This window comes from Poecilia reticulata, linkage group LG2, assembly GCF_000633615.1.
Source record: "Poecilia reticulata strain Guanapo linkage group LG2, Guppy_female_1.0+MT, whole genome shotgun sequence".
NCBI lineage: Eukaryota > Metazoa > Chordata > Actinopteri > Cyprinodontiformes > Poeciliidae > Poecilia > Poecilia reticulata.
The window spans coordinates 43,500,480-43,515,489 of record NC_024332.1 but is presented as its reverse complement, the minus strand read 5'-3'; the positions used below and the strand labels follow the sequence as shown (position 1 = coordinate 43,515,489).

The window sequence follows — 15,010 nt, the reverse complement described above, 5'->3', positions numbered from 1 at the left end:
ACGTGATCCTCTGATTGGCTCAGCAATGTAACGTGATCCTCTGATTGGCTCAGCAATGTAACGTGATCCTCTGATTGGCTCAGCAATGTAACGTGATCCTCTGATTGGCTAAGCAATGTAACGTGATCCTCTGCAGCACGTGATGGCAAAGCGGGGCGTCATCACGACTTTACACAGGTGTGTCTTTACCTCCTGCAGAGGCTCCGCCGAACCCCTGGGGTTCGATCGAACCCAGGTTAAGGACCAAAGTTGGCTTAATGCTCTAGAGTTAGTTTCCACTAAATGCCATGTTGTTATAGTGCTTTAACGTTAGCTTTTGCTAAATACTGTGTGCAGCGCTTTAGCTTAACTGATGTTCATTATTAGTGCTTTAGGGTTAGCGCAGCTAGCGTTATAGTTCGCAGTGCCCACCACTGGCTTTATTGTCACTGCTGTGAAGACCTGAGTTGTGTTTGTTCCTCTCTGAAGGCCTACAGGAACCTGAGAATCCCTCCCTACAGGGAGAAAACTCCTGTGGCCTCACCGCACATGGAGGTCTGGGGACAACGATCGCCAGTCGGTAGGAAGAAACTAGCTTCTCTGGAGGCTTTTGGCTGCCAGAAAGTCATAGTGAAACATGGTGAGAGCTCATCAGAGGAAGATAAGAGTCCTGCAGTGAAGCCTTTAATATATAAGAAGACGCATAACAGGAGTGTGGATGACATGGACTACACAGACAATTCCTCAGGTAGGACTCCCAGTTTACCTGGACGCTAGCTGGTCTGCTGTAGCTGTTAGCTTACTCTCTGGCTGGGTTTTATCAGATGTGATCGACATCACAGAAGAGCCCGTGAAGTCTCCGGCCGGCGAGCGGACGAAGACGAGTAAGACGATAAACGTGAATCTTTTCTACATCTTTCTGCTTTGCTGCAAGTCCTGCTCATTTAGTGCCGCATTGCAGGTGAAGGAATTCATCAGGAAGAGTTTATCTTCATCGTGACGAGCGATGAAGAGGATCAGATCTGGGACTCGACAACGAAGCTACCGGGTTGTGAAGAAAAATCTGTTGTAAGTGTTTCTGATGAACCTGGGGAGGGTTACAGAATGCCAGAGGTGCCAAAACTAAAGTAGTCCAATTTTTCTTTTTTGTTTGTCTATCATAGATTCAAAATGTAAAAAGGATTTTGTATGTTTGCTGTATTAAAAGAAAAAGAAATCTAGTTTTCAAATTCTTTCAGGCTTGATTTAACCCGTTACTTTTTGAAGAAAAGGATTTAGGTCACTTTTTTTTAAATGCTTGGCATTTTCAGACAAATTCAGAAAATTAAAGAGGTTTTATTATGCGTTTCCAGGCACATAGTTGAGTCATTTTATAGGATATTTATCAATTTGGCCTGTCAAATACATGTGGTTGATTTTTTTTAAATTTTTTTAATTAATATTTTTTACAATTATAACCAATATTATTTTCTTAGAATTGAAAATATTGCGTACAACACAGTTTTTTGTCTTTTTATTACCAATTCTTTTATAATAAGCAGAACCAGGCCAATCCAGAGATTTTTACTGTAGAATCGACTTTGCAACTTTTATTTAAAAGTTGATTTTTCTGTAAAATCAACTTTTTTGAAGCTTTACATCATGTAGCAATATTATTCCCTCATCAAAAACACACCTGGAGCCTTGCTTTGATTCTTTCGTTCATGTTTGAGAAATCCTTTGATCTCCATGGCAACCATTCAGCTGGTTGGACCAAGCTCCGCCTCCAATGATGAAGCTCCTCCCTCACTCAGCTCCTTCAGACTAGCCAGCAGCAATTAGCAAACACCTGGTGGAACTGCTGAGCTCTATAGGACAGGGGTGTCCAAGGTGTGGCCCTGGGGCCATTTGTGGCCCTTGAAAGGATTTTATTTGGCATCTGGCTACAAGTCAAGAATAATAAAAACTTGGCCAACAAAACAGAAAACAATTGATGACCCAAAAAATTGGAAATTGTCTGTTTATCTATTAACAAGGCAACAGTCTACTATAGCTTTAACGATGTACAGATTAGTCAGATTTCATGAAAAATGTTTAATGTTGGGCAGAAAATCATGGTTAAACAAATGTTTGCATTTTAATTTTATGAATTTTCTGGCCTGCCAGTAGCAAGAAGTTGGTGTAGGAGCTACTTCTCTGAGATGGTAAAAACGTTTTTAAAGGGTTAACATAGGAGCCATGTTGTGATGACTTCCTGAAGGCGGAGCCTCAGAAAGAACAGGAGCTTCTTAAAGAGACAGAGACCCCATTTCAAGGCGTTGAATCAGAAAGTAAAATTTTTTATGTCATGTTTGACATGTATAATAATTTTATAACAACTGAGGGTAGCATAGATACTTGATGGTGCTATAAAATGGCTTGAGGTGCCTGTAATGCCTGTGCTCGCCTGCAGGGGGAGCTGGTCTGGGGTCAGATCGAGGGTTTCTCCCCGTGGCCCGGCGTCGTCGTCCCTTTTAAAGACCAGGTCCATCTTCCTCAGAAGAGGATGGTGGAGTGGTACGGCCAGAGAATGTGCTCTCAGGTCAGTGTTTCCGCTTCGTTCTTACCGGTTGGTCGTTTTTCTGCAGATGGTGAAACGTCCGCCATGTTGTCTCCGATTGCAGGTCAGTCTCCAGTCTCTGAAGCCGTTTGCTGCTTTCAGCCAGTATTTCTGCGCCAACTCCTTTGCAACCCTGGTCACCTACCGAGAGGCCGTCCTCTCATCGCTGCAGGTCCGTATCAAGCCGCTCTAGGCGACCCTACAGACTAGTGGCAGCTGCTTGTTCTCACATAAGGTGTGAGAGACGTTTCAAAACATAAAACTTTACTATATTTTAGTTTACCTTGACCCTGCTGTAGACTTTATTAAATTATTAAGAATAATATAAAACAGTGAATTGAAACTGTTGTTTTGTACATTTGTATTGATTTTATCTCCAAACTGTGGTGCTGCAAAAGTTTGAAAACCTGCCTTGAAAATGTTGGGAAAATTATAGAATTTTACTTTGGGAAGAGTAAACAAACCCTGTAGTGCCGCCATGTTGAACAGGTCAAACATCAGTGAACGCATCACGTTTTTATTCTCCTCTGTACAGAAGCAAATGTTGTTTTTATTTTGTGGTTGAAGCATTTCCGTTTGTGTCCTGCAGGAGGCAGCGATGCGCTGTGGGAAGAAGTTTTCTCCTTTGCTCCAAGACAGCGAAGAAGTTCTGAAGCAGGTTCTGGACTGGGCGTTCGGGGGCTTTCAGCCGACCGGTCCGGAGGGACTCAAACCTAAACGAGGTGCGGCCGCGTAAATATTTAACACTGGAACTGGAAAACATTTAAAATATCCTTTAAAATAAACAGAAACGCCAAATAAAATAATTGTGATGTCTCTGTAAACAAAATTATACTTAAAAAAAGAGCCTAAAGCACCAGACTGAAGATTTTTATCATCCAGTTTCTAGTAGAAAAAGAAAAACAATAAATCATGCAACTTGAATCAAGCAGTTCATTAAGCTCAGTTTGATATCCAAGATAATTTAAAAGCAGATCGATAAGCATGCATGTGGCAACAGTAAGGAGGAAAAATATCCCTATAACAAGAAGAAACATCCAGCAGAACCAGAACCTGCCAAAACTTTCTCCAGCTGAACAGAAACAAAACTGAAGTTATTATCTTTGGACCTAAAGAGGAGCGAACCAGAATCAATGCACAGCTTCAGTTATTACAACTGAAAACCAGCGATCAGAACGAAACCTGGGAGTAGTGATGACCTCTGACCTGAACCTTCAGAGCCACATTAAGACAGTCACAAAGTCGGCCTTCTATCACCTGAAGAACATCTCTAGGATTAGAGGACTTATGTCTCAGCGCGATCTAGAGAAACTCATCCATGCGTTTATCTTTAGCCGCATTGATTACTGCAGCAGCGTCTTCACAGGTCTGACTAATAAATCAATCAAACAGCTGCAGCTGATCCAGAAGCTGCTGCTGCTGTTCTCACTAAAACCAGGAAGATGGAGACATAACACCAGTTTTAAAGTCCCTCCTCTGGCTCCCTGTAGCTCAGAGAATAGACTTTAAAATACTGATGTTAGTTTATAAATCTCTGAACGGTTTAGGACCACAATACATTAAAGATCTGTTATTGCTGTACCAACCGTCTAGACCCCTCAGATCTTGTGGTTCTGGTTCTGCTCTGCATCCCCAGAACCAGAACCAAATGAGGAGAAGCAGCATTCAGTTACTATGCACCACAAACTTCCAGAAAACTGTAAAACAGCTGAAACACTGACTTCCTTTAAATCTCAACTTAAAACCCACCTGTTTGGAGTTGGATTTGAAACGTAATTAATTACAAATTTAATGTTGGCATTGACTTGATGTCATGTTTTGATTTTATGTTGCATGACTGTTTGTTTGTTATGAAGAACTTTGAAATGCCTTTCTGCTGCTATACAAATAAAATTAGATTTAATGTTTGATTTGCTCTGTAAAAAAAAGTGATTATTGTGTGTGTGTGTGTGTGTGTGTGTGTGTGTTTTCCAGGTGTTGTTAAAACATTCACCAGGCCAAAGGTGAAGAAGAAACTTTTTGAAAAGTCCAACCCAGCTCCCGCCTCCTCCACCCCGACGGAGAACAAAGATGGCGTCGAGATGAAACACGTAGCCGTCTTGCTCAACAAACTGTCGTGCTCTTCCAGAAATCCGCCCTCCAGCTCCAAAGCCAACGGGGAAACCAGATCGGGTTCTGCTGGAAAAAGGTCCAAACCTCCAACTCCCTACAGCGGGAAGCAGGGAAAGGAAAGATCCCAGATGGAGAAGGACAAGTGGGACGCAGACTGGGACCAGGTGAAAAGCAAATGGCAGAGACAGAAAGTCCGAGGGCGGAGCCTGAAGAAGAGCTACCGCTGGCTGTCTGGGGAGGATAACGACATGTCGCCGGACTTTATCCCACAGAGGAAGAGGAGCTACACCAAAACGTACAATAAGGTCAACGTGACGAGCGGCGTTTACACGCAGCCGGACCAGAAACTCAGAGGTAGGACGGACATCAACATGACAGATCGTTGGGATTGTTGGTGGTGATTTGGCTCAGTGGAGGAAGTCCACCTGATGATCACTTCCATCTGGGTCTCAACTGGTTCTGAAAACGTACCCAGAGCTTTAAGTTGACTTGTTGCACTTCCTTGATAGGGTTAGGACAGCTCTATGGCCTATACAAAACATGTTCATTACATTTTGTGCACAAAATCAATCTTGGATAACGAGATTTCAGTCTGCTCAGTTCTGCTGAATTGGAGCTGTTTTAGGGTCACTTTAGATCCTAATGAGCTGCTGGCCACGCCCCCAAACTCAACGTTTACACTCGTTTGTGAAAACGGATGAGGAAATTTATAACCGTACATCTTTGAAAAGCAGAAGTGGAGCCTCCCGCAAGAATGCAACGAGTGGTTTCTGGGTCCACAGCTAAACACCCATCTTTTCCAGCAGCCATTGTACAGCACGTAGAGCGACAAGACCAGCTGAGCAAAAGTGCTGGAACTCAGCTGGGGTTCCTAGGTAACGGGCAGAGTTCCGCTGGGGTTGCTAGGTAATGGGCAGAGTTCCGCTGGGGTTGCTAGGTAATGGGCAGAGTTCCGCTGGGGTTGCTAGGTAATGGGCAGAGTTCCGCTGGGGTTGCTAGGTAACGGGCAGAGTTCAGCTGGGGTTCCTAGGTAACGGGCAGAGTTCCGCTGGGGTTGCTAGGTAACGGGCAGAGTTCCGTTGGGGTTGCTAGGTAATGGACAGAATTCCGCTGGGGTTGCTAGGTAACGGGCAGAGTTCCGCTGGGGTTGCTAGGTAACGGGCAGAGTTCCGCTGGGGTTGCTAGGTAACGGGCAGAGTTCCGCTGGGGTTGCTAGGTAATAGCAACAGCTCATTTGGATTTAAAGTGACAGAGGCCCTAAAAGCACAGAACTGTCTTAACCAGGGAAACGTAACAGGTCGCCTTTAAAAGAAAGAACTGCTTAACAGTGGAATGAATCGAGTTAATTACAGGGCACGTAGTTTATTGCATTGTAATCGAAAACTACATGGCAAACAATTATGTGACTCACAGCCTCTAGTAGGCTAAAATAATATTCCACCAGGGTTTTAATATTCCCTGTGGAAACCAGAAGTTAAAACATTACTGCCTGCGTTCGGTTAGCCTTTACAAATTAAACTTTTTCTTTTTTTTTTCCCCAAATTCTGTTTTCAGTTATCCAGAGTTCCTTGTTGAACAACAGAAACCGCTTATAATTGTATGTTTAACAAAACTTCAGCCGCTCAATAGAGAAATGAATAAATGCAGTGTATTTAAACTTATGCATTTTGCAGCAGGAAGCTTTCAGTAAACATGTTTCTTCTTCTACTGAAGCAAAGGAGGACTTTGCTAAGCTAACGTTAGCCCAGATGGTGCGCAGAGCAAACATCCAAAAGGAGATTTTCTCCTGCTTCGTAAACAAAACGGAGGATGAGTGGTGGCTGTTATCCGTTACTGATTAAATGATCTCTTACAGAGAAGACCATCAACCAGATCCTGGACTTGAGCCTCGACATCGAAGGTCTGTGTTCGCAGCGAGAGTTTATCTGCCGTTCTGTGAATTCAGTCTCACGTCTTCCTGCCGTTTCACCTGCAGATTTCTGTTTGTGCTGCGGAACCAAAGAAATCGAGATTTCCCACCCGCTCTTCAAGGGAAGCCTCTGCTTGAAGTGCAAAGTAAGTTCCTGCTGCAGCGGAAAATATTTTAAACCAGCGCCACAAAAAAACTGTTTTGTTTTTTTTACCCGAGTAAAGATGGAGCCCAAACCGTCTTCAGAGCTAACGGATCTGGTGTCGGACGTTTTTTATTTCTGCTGCCGTCACTTTAAAGCAGTAAAAAGTTTCCACAGGTCATCGTCGGAATCTTCAAAGCAAAAGTAGCAAAACTTTTAGCTGCACAAACATTTGACACCATTTTGTTAGACTGGAGTAATGCAGAGGGCTGGTTGACCTTTCATGACCTCTGGAAACGCTCATCATTAAAATGATGGCAGCACAAAATAAACTTTATGCTGCTATGTTTTGCTGTTGCATTTAGGTAATATGGTTGACCTTTTGACCTTTCAGTAACAACTTCAAAGCAGCACAAACGTAGTCGAGTTTATTGGCATCAAATTTGTCATGTTTTCTTTAAGATGATGGAGGCAAAACCTAAAATATTTGACACCAACTTTGTTAGATTTGGGTAATGTGACCTTTTGACCTTTTTAAAATGTCATTAACATCAAAGCAAAAGCAGCACAAATAAAAACGTTTGCTGCACAAAGGTAATCTAGTTGGTTGCATTATTATGCCTCCAAACTAAAGCTGTGGTTTGAAACCCTCTGCAGGATAACTTCACGGAGACGCTGTACCGCTACGATGACGACGGATACCAGTCCTACTGCACCATCTGCTGCTACGGCATGGAGGTCATTCTCTGCGGACACGACGGCTGCCACAGGTGGGTCTCTGTCGTCCCGGGCGGCCCGCGCAGCGCGGGGGGGTTCAGTCTCGGTCCGTTTGGTCTGCAGGTCTTTCTGTGAGGACTGTCTGAACATCCTGGTTGGTCCAAGGACGTTCGACTCTCTGAAGGTCGTGGACCCGTGGATCTGCTACCTGTGCCAGCCTCACCAGCCCCACGGCGCTCTGGTTCCCAGGGAGGACTGGAGGTTTCGCATCCAGGAGATGTTTGCCAACAACAGCGCCATGGAGTTTGTGAGTGTTCAGCGGATGGTGAAAGTGTGACGGCGCCCTCTAGGGGCCCTCCTGGTGAAGACGTGTTAAAGTCTTAAAGGGCTTTGCATTGCTATAAAACATACCTGGAGAGTTGCCTTGATCCTTTGATCTCCATGGCAACCATTCAGCTGCAAATCCCCTGGGTGGACCTAGCCCCGCCTCCGGGGCGCAGCTCCTCCCCCTCTCAGCTCCTCCAGACTAGCCAGCAGCAATTAGCAAACAGCTGCTGAGCTCATCATAGGAGCTGCTGCTCAGAGCAACGCTGGTAAAAATGTTAAAGGGTTAATAGAGGAGCCATGTTGGAATGACTTCCTGGAGGCGGAGCCTCAGAAACAGCAGGAGTTTCTTAAAGAGACAGAGGCCCAATTTCAAGGAAAAAACCAAATTTCACACATTCAACATTTTTTATAACGACTGACTGTAACATAGTTACTTTATTGTGCTATAAAACGGCCCAGAAAACATTATAATGTTTAACGACTTTTTAAAAAAAAAAGCAACAAACTTTTTTTCTCAAAAAATAACAAATACAGTAATTTAAGTAAGACATAAGACATTAAAACTGTCGCTGCTCCTCTGTGGAAACGTTTCGGCCCGTGTTCTTGTGCAGCTTGTTGCTCTTTTAGACGTGTGGTTAAACGGTGCGGCCCGATGTCGGTGCACTCGGCGGTGGTGGGATGTGAAGTCGGACTAACGGTAAATAACGGTAAATAACGGTAATTGGCTGCGTGTTGTCGATGCAGGAGCCGCATCGCGTCTACCCGTCTGTCCCCACCGCCATGCGCCGGCCTCTGCGGGTTCTGTCGCTGTTCGACGGGATCGGGACAGGTGAGCGTCCGGACCAGAATGTTCTCCTCACTTCAGCTTCGTTTCCTCTAAGTTGTTATGTTTTGTGCCGATTCATGTGTTGGATTTTTAGTTTACGTGTCGTTTGTGTTTGTTTTCTTCATATTTGTGTTTCTTGTTTTCGAATATTTCTTCCTCTCGGTTCTTCGTGTTTGTATTTGCATTTTTCACGTTCCTGGTTTTAACTTTGTGTTCTTGTTATTCTTTGTCATATTCATGTTTTTTCTATTTAAATTCTTTATATTCTAGTTTTCTATTCGTGTTCTTTGCTCCTCGTGTTTCTGTTATTTGTGTTCTTCTTCGTAGCTTTTGCTCTTTGTATTCACATTTTAACCCTATCCTGCCTGCTGTAGGATTGTTGTTGTGTTGTTTTGTTTATTTCTCCTCCATCCTCACCAGAAGGTTGAAACTTTTCTGAGAACAGAAACTGATGAGTTTCCGTTTGGTTTTTGTTTCCGGTTTAAATCAAATTTTCTTTTCCTCTCGTCTTCCTCAGGCTACTTGGTGCTGAAGGAGCTCGGCTTCAAGGTGGAGAAATACGTCGCCTCTGAGGTCTGCGAAGATTCGGTTGCCGTGGCAACCATCAACCACGACGCGAAGATCGTCCATGTCGGAGACGTCCGATTCGTCTCCCAGGAGCTGGTGGGTCGAATCTGCTGCTTCCCTTTTCTGAAGAATAAGTTTTAAAAAAAAACTGAACATTTTCTGGTTCACTGCCAGAATGAAAAGCGACTCATTTAAATTAATGACATTTTTCAAACTCAGCTGGAGAAGTGGGGGCCGTTCGACCTGCTGATTGGCGGCAGCCCCTGCAACGACCTGTCCATCGTGAACCCGCTCAGGAAAGGCCTCTATGGTTCGTCCTTCAGCCCAACAGGCACAAACACATCTATTTTATTTACATTAATATTCTTTGGTTAAAAGATATTTAAGCAAAACATGTTTTTACATGTTTTTACAGAAATACTTTTTGTATATTTAAGAGAAAAAAATATTTTTGTGTTTGAAAGAATCATTTTTTGTAAAAACTATCTAAGTTCGAAATTCAAAACTACGAATCTGTTACTAAATTAGTTATTACAATAATTAATCACAATTAAGTGATTTAGCCGCTGTCGTTTCTATAATTAATGAAAATGACATAATTATTTAAAGATTAGTAGAAAAGTGATTTAATGTTTAAAGTTTGACTTTACAAAATCATTTAAGTCAAAACTAGAAGTTTTTACAGAGAGTCTAAAACAGAAAACATCTAACTGGTTAATCTGTCTGTTTTAATCTGCCTGCTGGTTTTAACCTGTCTGTGTTAATCTGACTGTCTGTGTTAATCTGACTGTCTGTGTTAATCTGACTGTCTGTGTTAATCTGCCTGTTTTAATCTGACTGCTGGTTTTAATCTGACTGTTTTAATCTGACTGCTGGTTTTAATCTGCCTGCTGGTTTTAACCTGTCTGTGTTAATCTGACTGTCTGTGTTAATCTCCCTGTTTTAATCTGACTGCTTGTTTTAATCTGACTGTTTTAATCTGACTGCTGGTTTTAATCTGCCTGCTGGTTTTAACCTGTCTGTGTTAATCTGACTGTCTGTGTTAATCTCCCTGTTTTAATCTGACTGCTGGTTTTAATCTGACTGTTTTAATCTGACTGCTGGTTTTAATCTGACTGTTTTAATCTGACTGCTGGTTTTAACCTGTCTGTTTTAATCTGACTGTGTTAATCTGCCTGCTTTAATCTGACTACCTGTTTTAATCTGCCTGCTTTAATCTGCTGCCTGTGTTAATCTGCCTGTTATAATCTGACTGCCTGTGTTGATCTGTTTGGTGCTCAGAAGGCACCGGCAGGCTGTTTTTCGAGTTTTACCGCATCCTGCAGCTGCTGAAGCCCAAAGGGGACGACGAGCGGCCGTTCTTCTGGCTGTTCGAGAACGTCGTTTTCATGAACACGCACGACAAAGTCAACATCTGCCGCTTCCTGGAGGTTTGCTTCCCGCCTGCGCAGCCTGCAGCGGTGTGAGCGGTTCCTGATGGCCTCTGTGTTTTTACAGTGCAATCCTGTGATGGTGGACGCGGTGAAGGTGAGCCCGGCGCACCGAGCGCGATACTTCTGGGGAAACATTCCCGGGATGAGCAGGTGAGGCGGTCAGGAATTCTGCTTCGTTCTGTTGGATCTGATTTAAATATTTTACCGTCTCTGGGACAGGTGAGCTCACCTGCCTGGGCTGGAGTTTAGTGACGGTTTGTTGTTTTTACTCAGAAACAGTTTAAATGKGAAACTTTAGATTTGGACTAAAATATTTAAACGTTTCAAGCTTGTAAAAATAAAGAACTTTTTTGTTTTTTACAAAAAAAATATTTTTGCAACAAATATATATTTTATATTATTTTAATTTTTTTTAATGAAATGGATGTAAAAATTTATATTTTTAGAATAAATATGTTTTTGTTAGTATATTTTATACACAAATGTTTTTGAGGAAAAAAAATATTTTTTTTTACTAACGTCTTTTTGTAAAAAAGTAAATTTTTTAAAGTGAAAACTACCAAACATTAAATCACCGAACTGGTAATGTAGAAGAATAATTATGTTATTTTCATTAATTGTTATAAAAAAAACCGAGGGATAAAATGATTGATCGTGATTATTGAAATAATCATTAACTAATTTAGTAATCGATTAATAAACGTACTGGGAAATATTTACAAGAAGAGTAACGTACTTAAAGCAGTGACTGATCCAAAACCCGCCAGGCCCATCATCGCCTCCCAGAACGACAAGCTGAACCTGCAGGACTGTTTGGAGCTCGGCAGAGAAGCCCGGGTGAGAAAAGCCACGTTTCCCGTTCGGGTCAGAGGTTCTGAGCCCAGCTGACTAAACTCACGACCGTTTATTTCCAGGTCACCAAAGTGAGAACCATCACCACAAATCCCAACTCCCTGAAGCAGGGGAAGGACGTGTCTCTGCTGCCGGTCCTGCAGAACGGGAGAGAGGACATCCTCTGGATCACCGAACTGGAAAAGTACGTAAACGCAACGAGACGTCAGGATTTGGTTTTCATCTCACCCCGTCATGTGGGACTGAGTCGATATTCTCCCACGTTGGTTGTTTAGAAGCAGACGCCATCTTTAGATGAAACGCATGATTGTTTTTCCTCTTCTGTCCAGGATCTTTGGTTTCCCCAAACATTACACCGACGCGAGGAACATGAACCGGCAGCAGCGGCAGAAGCTGCTGGGCAAGGCGTGGAGCGTGCCGGTCATCCGCCACCTCTTCGCCCCGCTGAAGGAGTACTTCGCCTGCGATGAGCTTCCTCCCATCGCCGCCGCCGCCGCCGCCTGCGTCTCCGCCGCCAGCACCGCGCCGTCCTCGCCCAACTCCCCTGACCTGCAGCAGCTCCGATAGATCCGGAGCTGCGCCACGGTTCCGTTTCCCGTCTGGGACGCAGAACTACGTAGTTGGGTGAAAGTAAATCACTATTTAACGGTTTATTAWCTTTACATTAAGTCTGTTAGCTTTCTACACTGCCGATCACTCAGTACTCTCAATTTTAACTAAATAATCTCCGTATTTTGTGCAATTAATGGTGTAATTCCGCTGCCTCTGACCAGCAGCTGTTTTCCTCAGGAAATGTGTGTGAATGCACCAGTGTATCGGTTTTTAAGATGGATGAAACAACCTCATGGTTGATGAAATATTTTTGGGCTGCATCTGCAGAATGTGACTCATGTGAAGCTTTTTAAAATCAAAACTAGTTGACTGTTTTTATAAGACTGTTGTAACGTTTGAGTTACTTTTTTAAAATCTTTATTGATTTGGGGTTTGAGCTCTACTTATATGGAGGACTGATCCTGCCAAAATTAGCCAAAACTATGGAGAAAAATTGACTTTGTAAAGTAATTGCACTAAAAAAAAAGGTATTAAAATGTCAATAAAAAATTTTCCCAACTTATCTAATTATACAATGTAACATGAATTATTTGTTAAGATAACAGAAGAGTAAAAAAATGCAATGGAAAAATTACAGAAGAGAATAAATATATGATTTAAAAAGTGACTAAATAAATACTCAATTTGTCAAACTAAAATGAAAAAAATAATTAGAAAAAAGTTTTTAAAAATTTAATAAGTGAAAATTATTAATATTTTATGACTAATGAAATAAGTTGGAAAAGTTTTTTATTTTTTGAATGCTATATATTTGGCACATTACTTTATCGAACCATTTATTTATTTCTGTCTTTAGAAATAAAGACAGAAATTTTGGCAGGATGAGTCTTCCATACTCTGATCATGGTTTTATGAATGGGCAAAAAAAAATCATATGAATTTTGTAAATCTGCAGTCAGGTGAGTGACGGACAGTTGAGGTGCATAAATCTACCTCATCGTTGACCTGCAGCGCCTTAAACAAGCCGTCCACTGCTGTTTACCTGCAGATCCGTTTGGGTCAGAACTGGTTACAAACCGAGCTAAAACATTTAGGAAAATTACTTTATTCCAACTGCTGAACAAAAAAAAAAAATCTGACATTCATTAATTTCTTTTTTTATATCTGTGAATTTTATAAACACGGTTTGATGCATTTYTACCAAAAACATACTGATGCACTTTCATTTTTTAAGCTAGAAAACTAAACCCGTAATGAGAGAAACAGGAATAAGACGACAAAATGTTCAAATCCTCTAGTTTCACTCTGTTTGTGGTTCCAGAAGATTTATTGAACATCTTTTATTCTGCAGGATTTATCTGTTATTAAAGCTTTTAAATCAAAATTGGAGCAAACGGAACAATCAAGTAACCGAGGAATCGTCCTTTTTTTTATCACGTTTCTTACAAACTACTTTAATTTAGCTGCTTCTTGTCATCACGATGCCTTTTTTACGGATATTATTGGTCATGTTGCCACTGACAGAAACTGTTACGAATGAAATTGAAATGTTGGTTCTGATGTTTACATTTTATTCTTTTTCTTGTTTTTTATATTAATGCCAAAAGTCCTGATTTGTGGGACTTCGATCTGTTTTATTGGTGGATCTTTTCTCTTTTTTCTTTTTTAATGTGATAAAAGTTCATTCAATGCTTTTGCACATTACCTCAAAGGGACTAAATGCTTGTTGGCTGTGTGAAGGTTTGAACGTGTACAAGCACAAAATACTGTCCTGTTTCTCGCTACAAATGCTGTTAGGATTTGGAATAAAATTTTGTAAACATCAGATTTTTGTTCTTTTTCTTATTCGTGTTTTTGCGTAAATCTTCATTCAAATGTCTGTAAAATGTAATAATTTCCAACCTATATCGTTTTTTGTTTTTTTTTCCTTTCCTCCCAGGACTGATTTTCTTGTCAGTTTTAAACATTTTATTCCATTTCTGAGTTGGTATTTGTGCAGATAATAAATTCTATTTAAGTTAGTTATTTAATAAAAACGTAAAATAGCAAATATATTCTGTCCCACTCCAATGTTTATATATTCCTGCTTATTCATGTTTTCTGGTTTAAAAAAAGGTGCAAAACTTTCATAAACTACAGACATAACAGCGCCACCTAGAGTCAGAAACACGATTTCTGCAAGCGTTTGGGGAAAAAATGGGACAGTCTTTCGTTTTGCTGTTGTGTACGGAGCCCCATAAGGGACAAGAAGGAACGAAAGAGCTTCTCGGGATCTCAAGTAAATTTCTTGGGATTTCTTTTCTCCATGTCCCTTATGGGGCTCCGTATTGATCTGATATGTTTATACTCCAAGCTCCAAATGAAAACTTAAATCTCCCCCATGTGTCCTCGTTGTGATTGTTTGTCTCTGATGTTTTGGATCTAAAGAGTTTCTTGCAATCTCGAGAAAAYAAAAATTTTCCTTATGTCTCTAAAGTAATCAATCAAATTCAATCAATTTTTATTTGCATAGGACATTTCAGCAGCAAGGCATTTCAAAGTGCTTTACATAATTAAAATAAAGACAGCATGTGACATTGAATAAACAGTGAGGGAGAAAAAGATTAAAACAAAAAAGATAAAAACATTAAATGCTTGGCGTTGAGCCAAAAACGGCAAGCATTTTTGCTGAGTTTTTATGTACTAGCTATGTTCACAATACAGTATGTATTGGTGAACATGCTAAWGAAAGCATTTATGCACARCCCACTGCTAGTGTCAACATGCTATTTCCCCTTCTTGCTAGTGATAGTTGTTATGCTAACATTAGCTTTGTACCTAAAATAAGCATTTTAGACTATTAACTATGTCTATCCTACTGAAAGGACCAAGTCTGTAAATCAACAAGCAGGAGGTCCCACTGGTGCTACTGATRGCATTTAACCTTAGCATTCTGGGTAATTTTACTTTTTGTGTTAGTCAAAATGCTAACAATAACCTCATCCTATTGGTATTATCAACATCCATTTTCTATACA

The 15,010-nt window shown here is 41.3% G+C and overlaps 1 protein-coding gene and 1 long non-coding RNA gene across 5 annotated transcripts in view; one reads left to right on the top strand and one right to left on the bottom strand.

The window, feature by feature from the left end:
* The window catches only part of LOC103461915 (uncharacterized), a 19,997-nt gene extending 7,320 nt beyond the window's left edge, over positions 1-12,677 (top strand). For all 4 annotated transcript variants that reach the window (XM_008404315.2, XM_017310128.1, XM_017310123.1 and 1 more), the window contains 19 exons: positions 469-727; positions 804-863; positions 941-1,047; positions 2,411-2,539; positions 2,622-2,729; positions 3,147-3,279; positions 4,532-5,023; positions 6,525-6,569; positions 6,645-6,724; positions 7,378-7,490; positions 7,561-7,744; positions 8,509-8,593; positions 9,108-9,253; positions 9,377-9,467; positions 10,439-10,587; positions 10,655-10,740; positions 11,358-11,427; positions 11,505-11,626; positions 11,772-12,677. In XM_008404315.2, coding sequence (XP_008402537.1) covers positions 469-727; positions 804-863; positions 941-1,047; positions 2,411-2,539; positions 2,622-2,729; positions 3,147-3,279; positions 4,532-5,023; positions 6,525-6,569; positions 6,645-6,724; positions 7,378-7,490; positions 7,561-7,744; positions 8,509-8,593; positions 9,108-9,253; positions 9,377-9,467; positions 10,439-10,587; positions 10,655-10,740; positions 11,358-11,427; positions 11,505-11,626; positions 11,772-12,009 — 2,697 coding nt within the window. In that variant the 3' untranslated portion in view covers positions 12,010-12,677. The remainder of the gene's footprint in view (positions 1-468; positions 728-803; positions 864-940; positions 1,048-2,410; positions 2,540-2,621; positions 2,730-3,146; positions 3,280-4,531; positions 5,024-6,524; positions 6,570-6,644; positions 6,725-7,377; positions 7,491-7,560; positions 7,745-8,508; positions 8,594-9,107; positions 9,254-9,376; positions 9,468-10,438; positions 10,588-10,654; positions 10,741-11,357; positions 11,428-11,504; positions 11,627-11,771) is intronic.
* On the bottom strand, positions 9,201-11,416 carry LOC103461914 (uncharacterized). The gene is made up of 3 exons (XR_533242.1): positions 11,327-11,416; positions 9,401-9,500; positions 9,201-9,280 (listed from the first exon to the last, which is right to left on the bottom strand). It is a non-coding gene; the product is annotated as an uncharacterized LOC103461914 (long non-coding RNA).
* Positions 12,678-15,010: the final 2,333 nt, after the last annotated feature.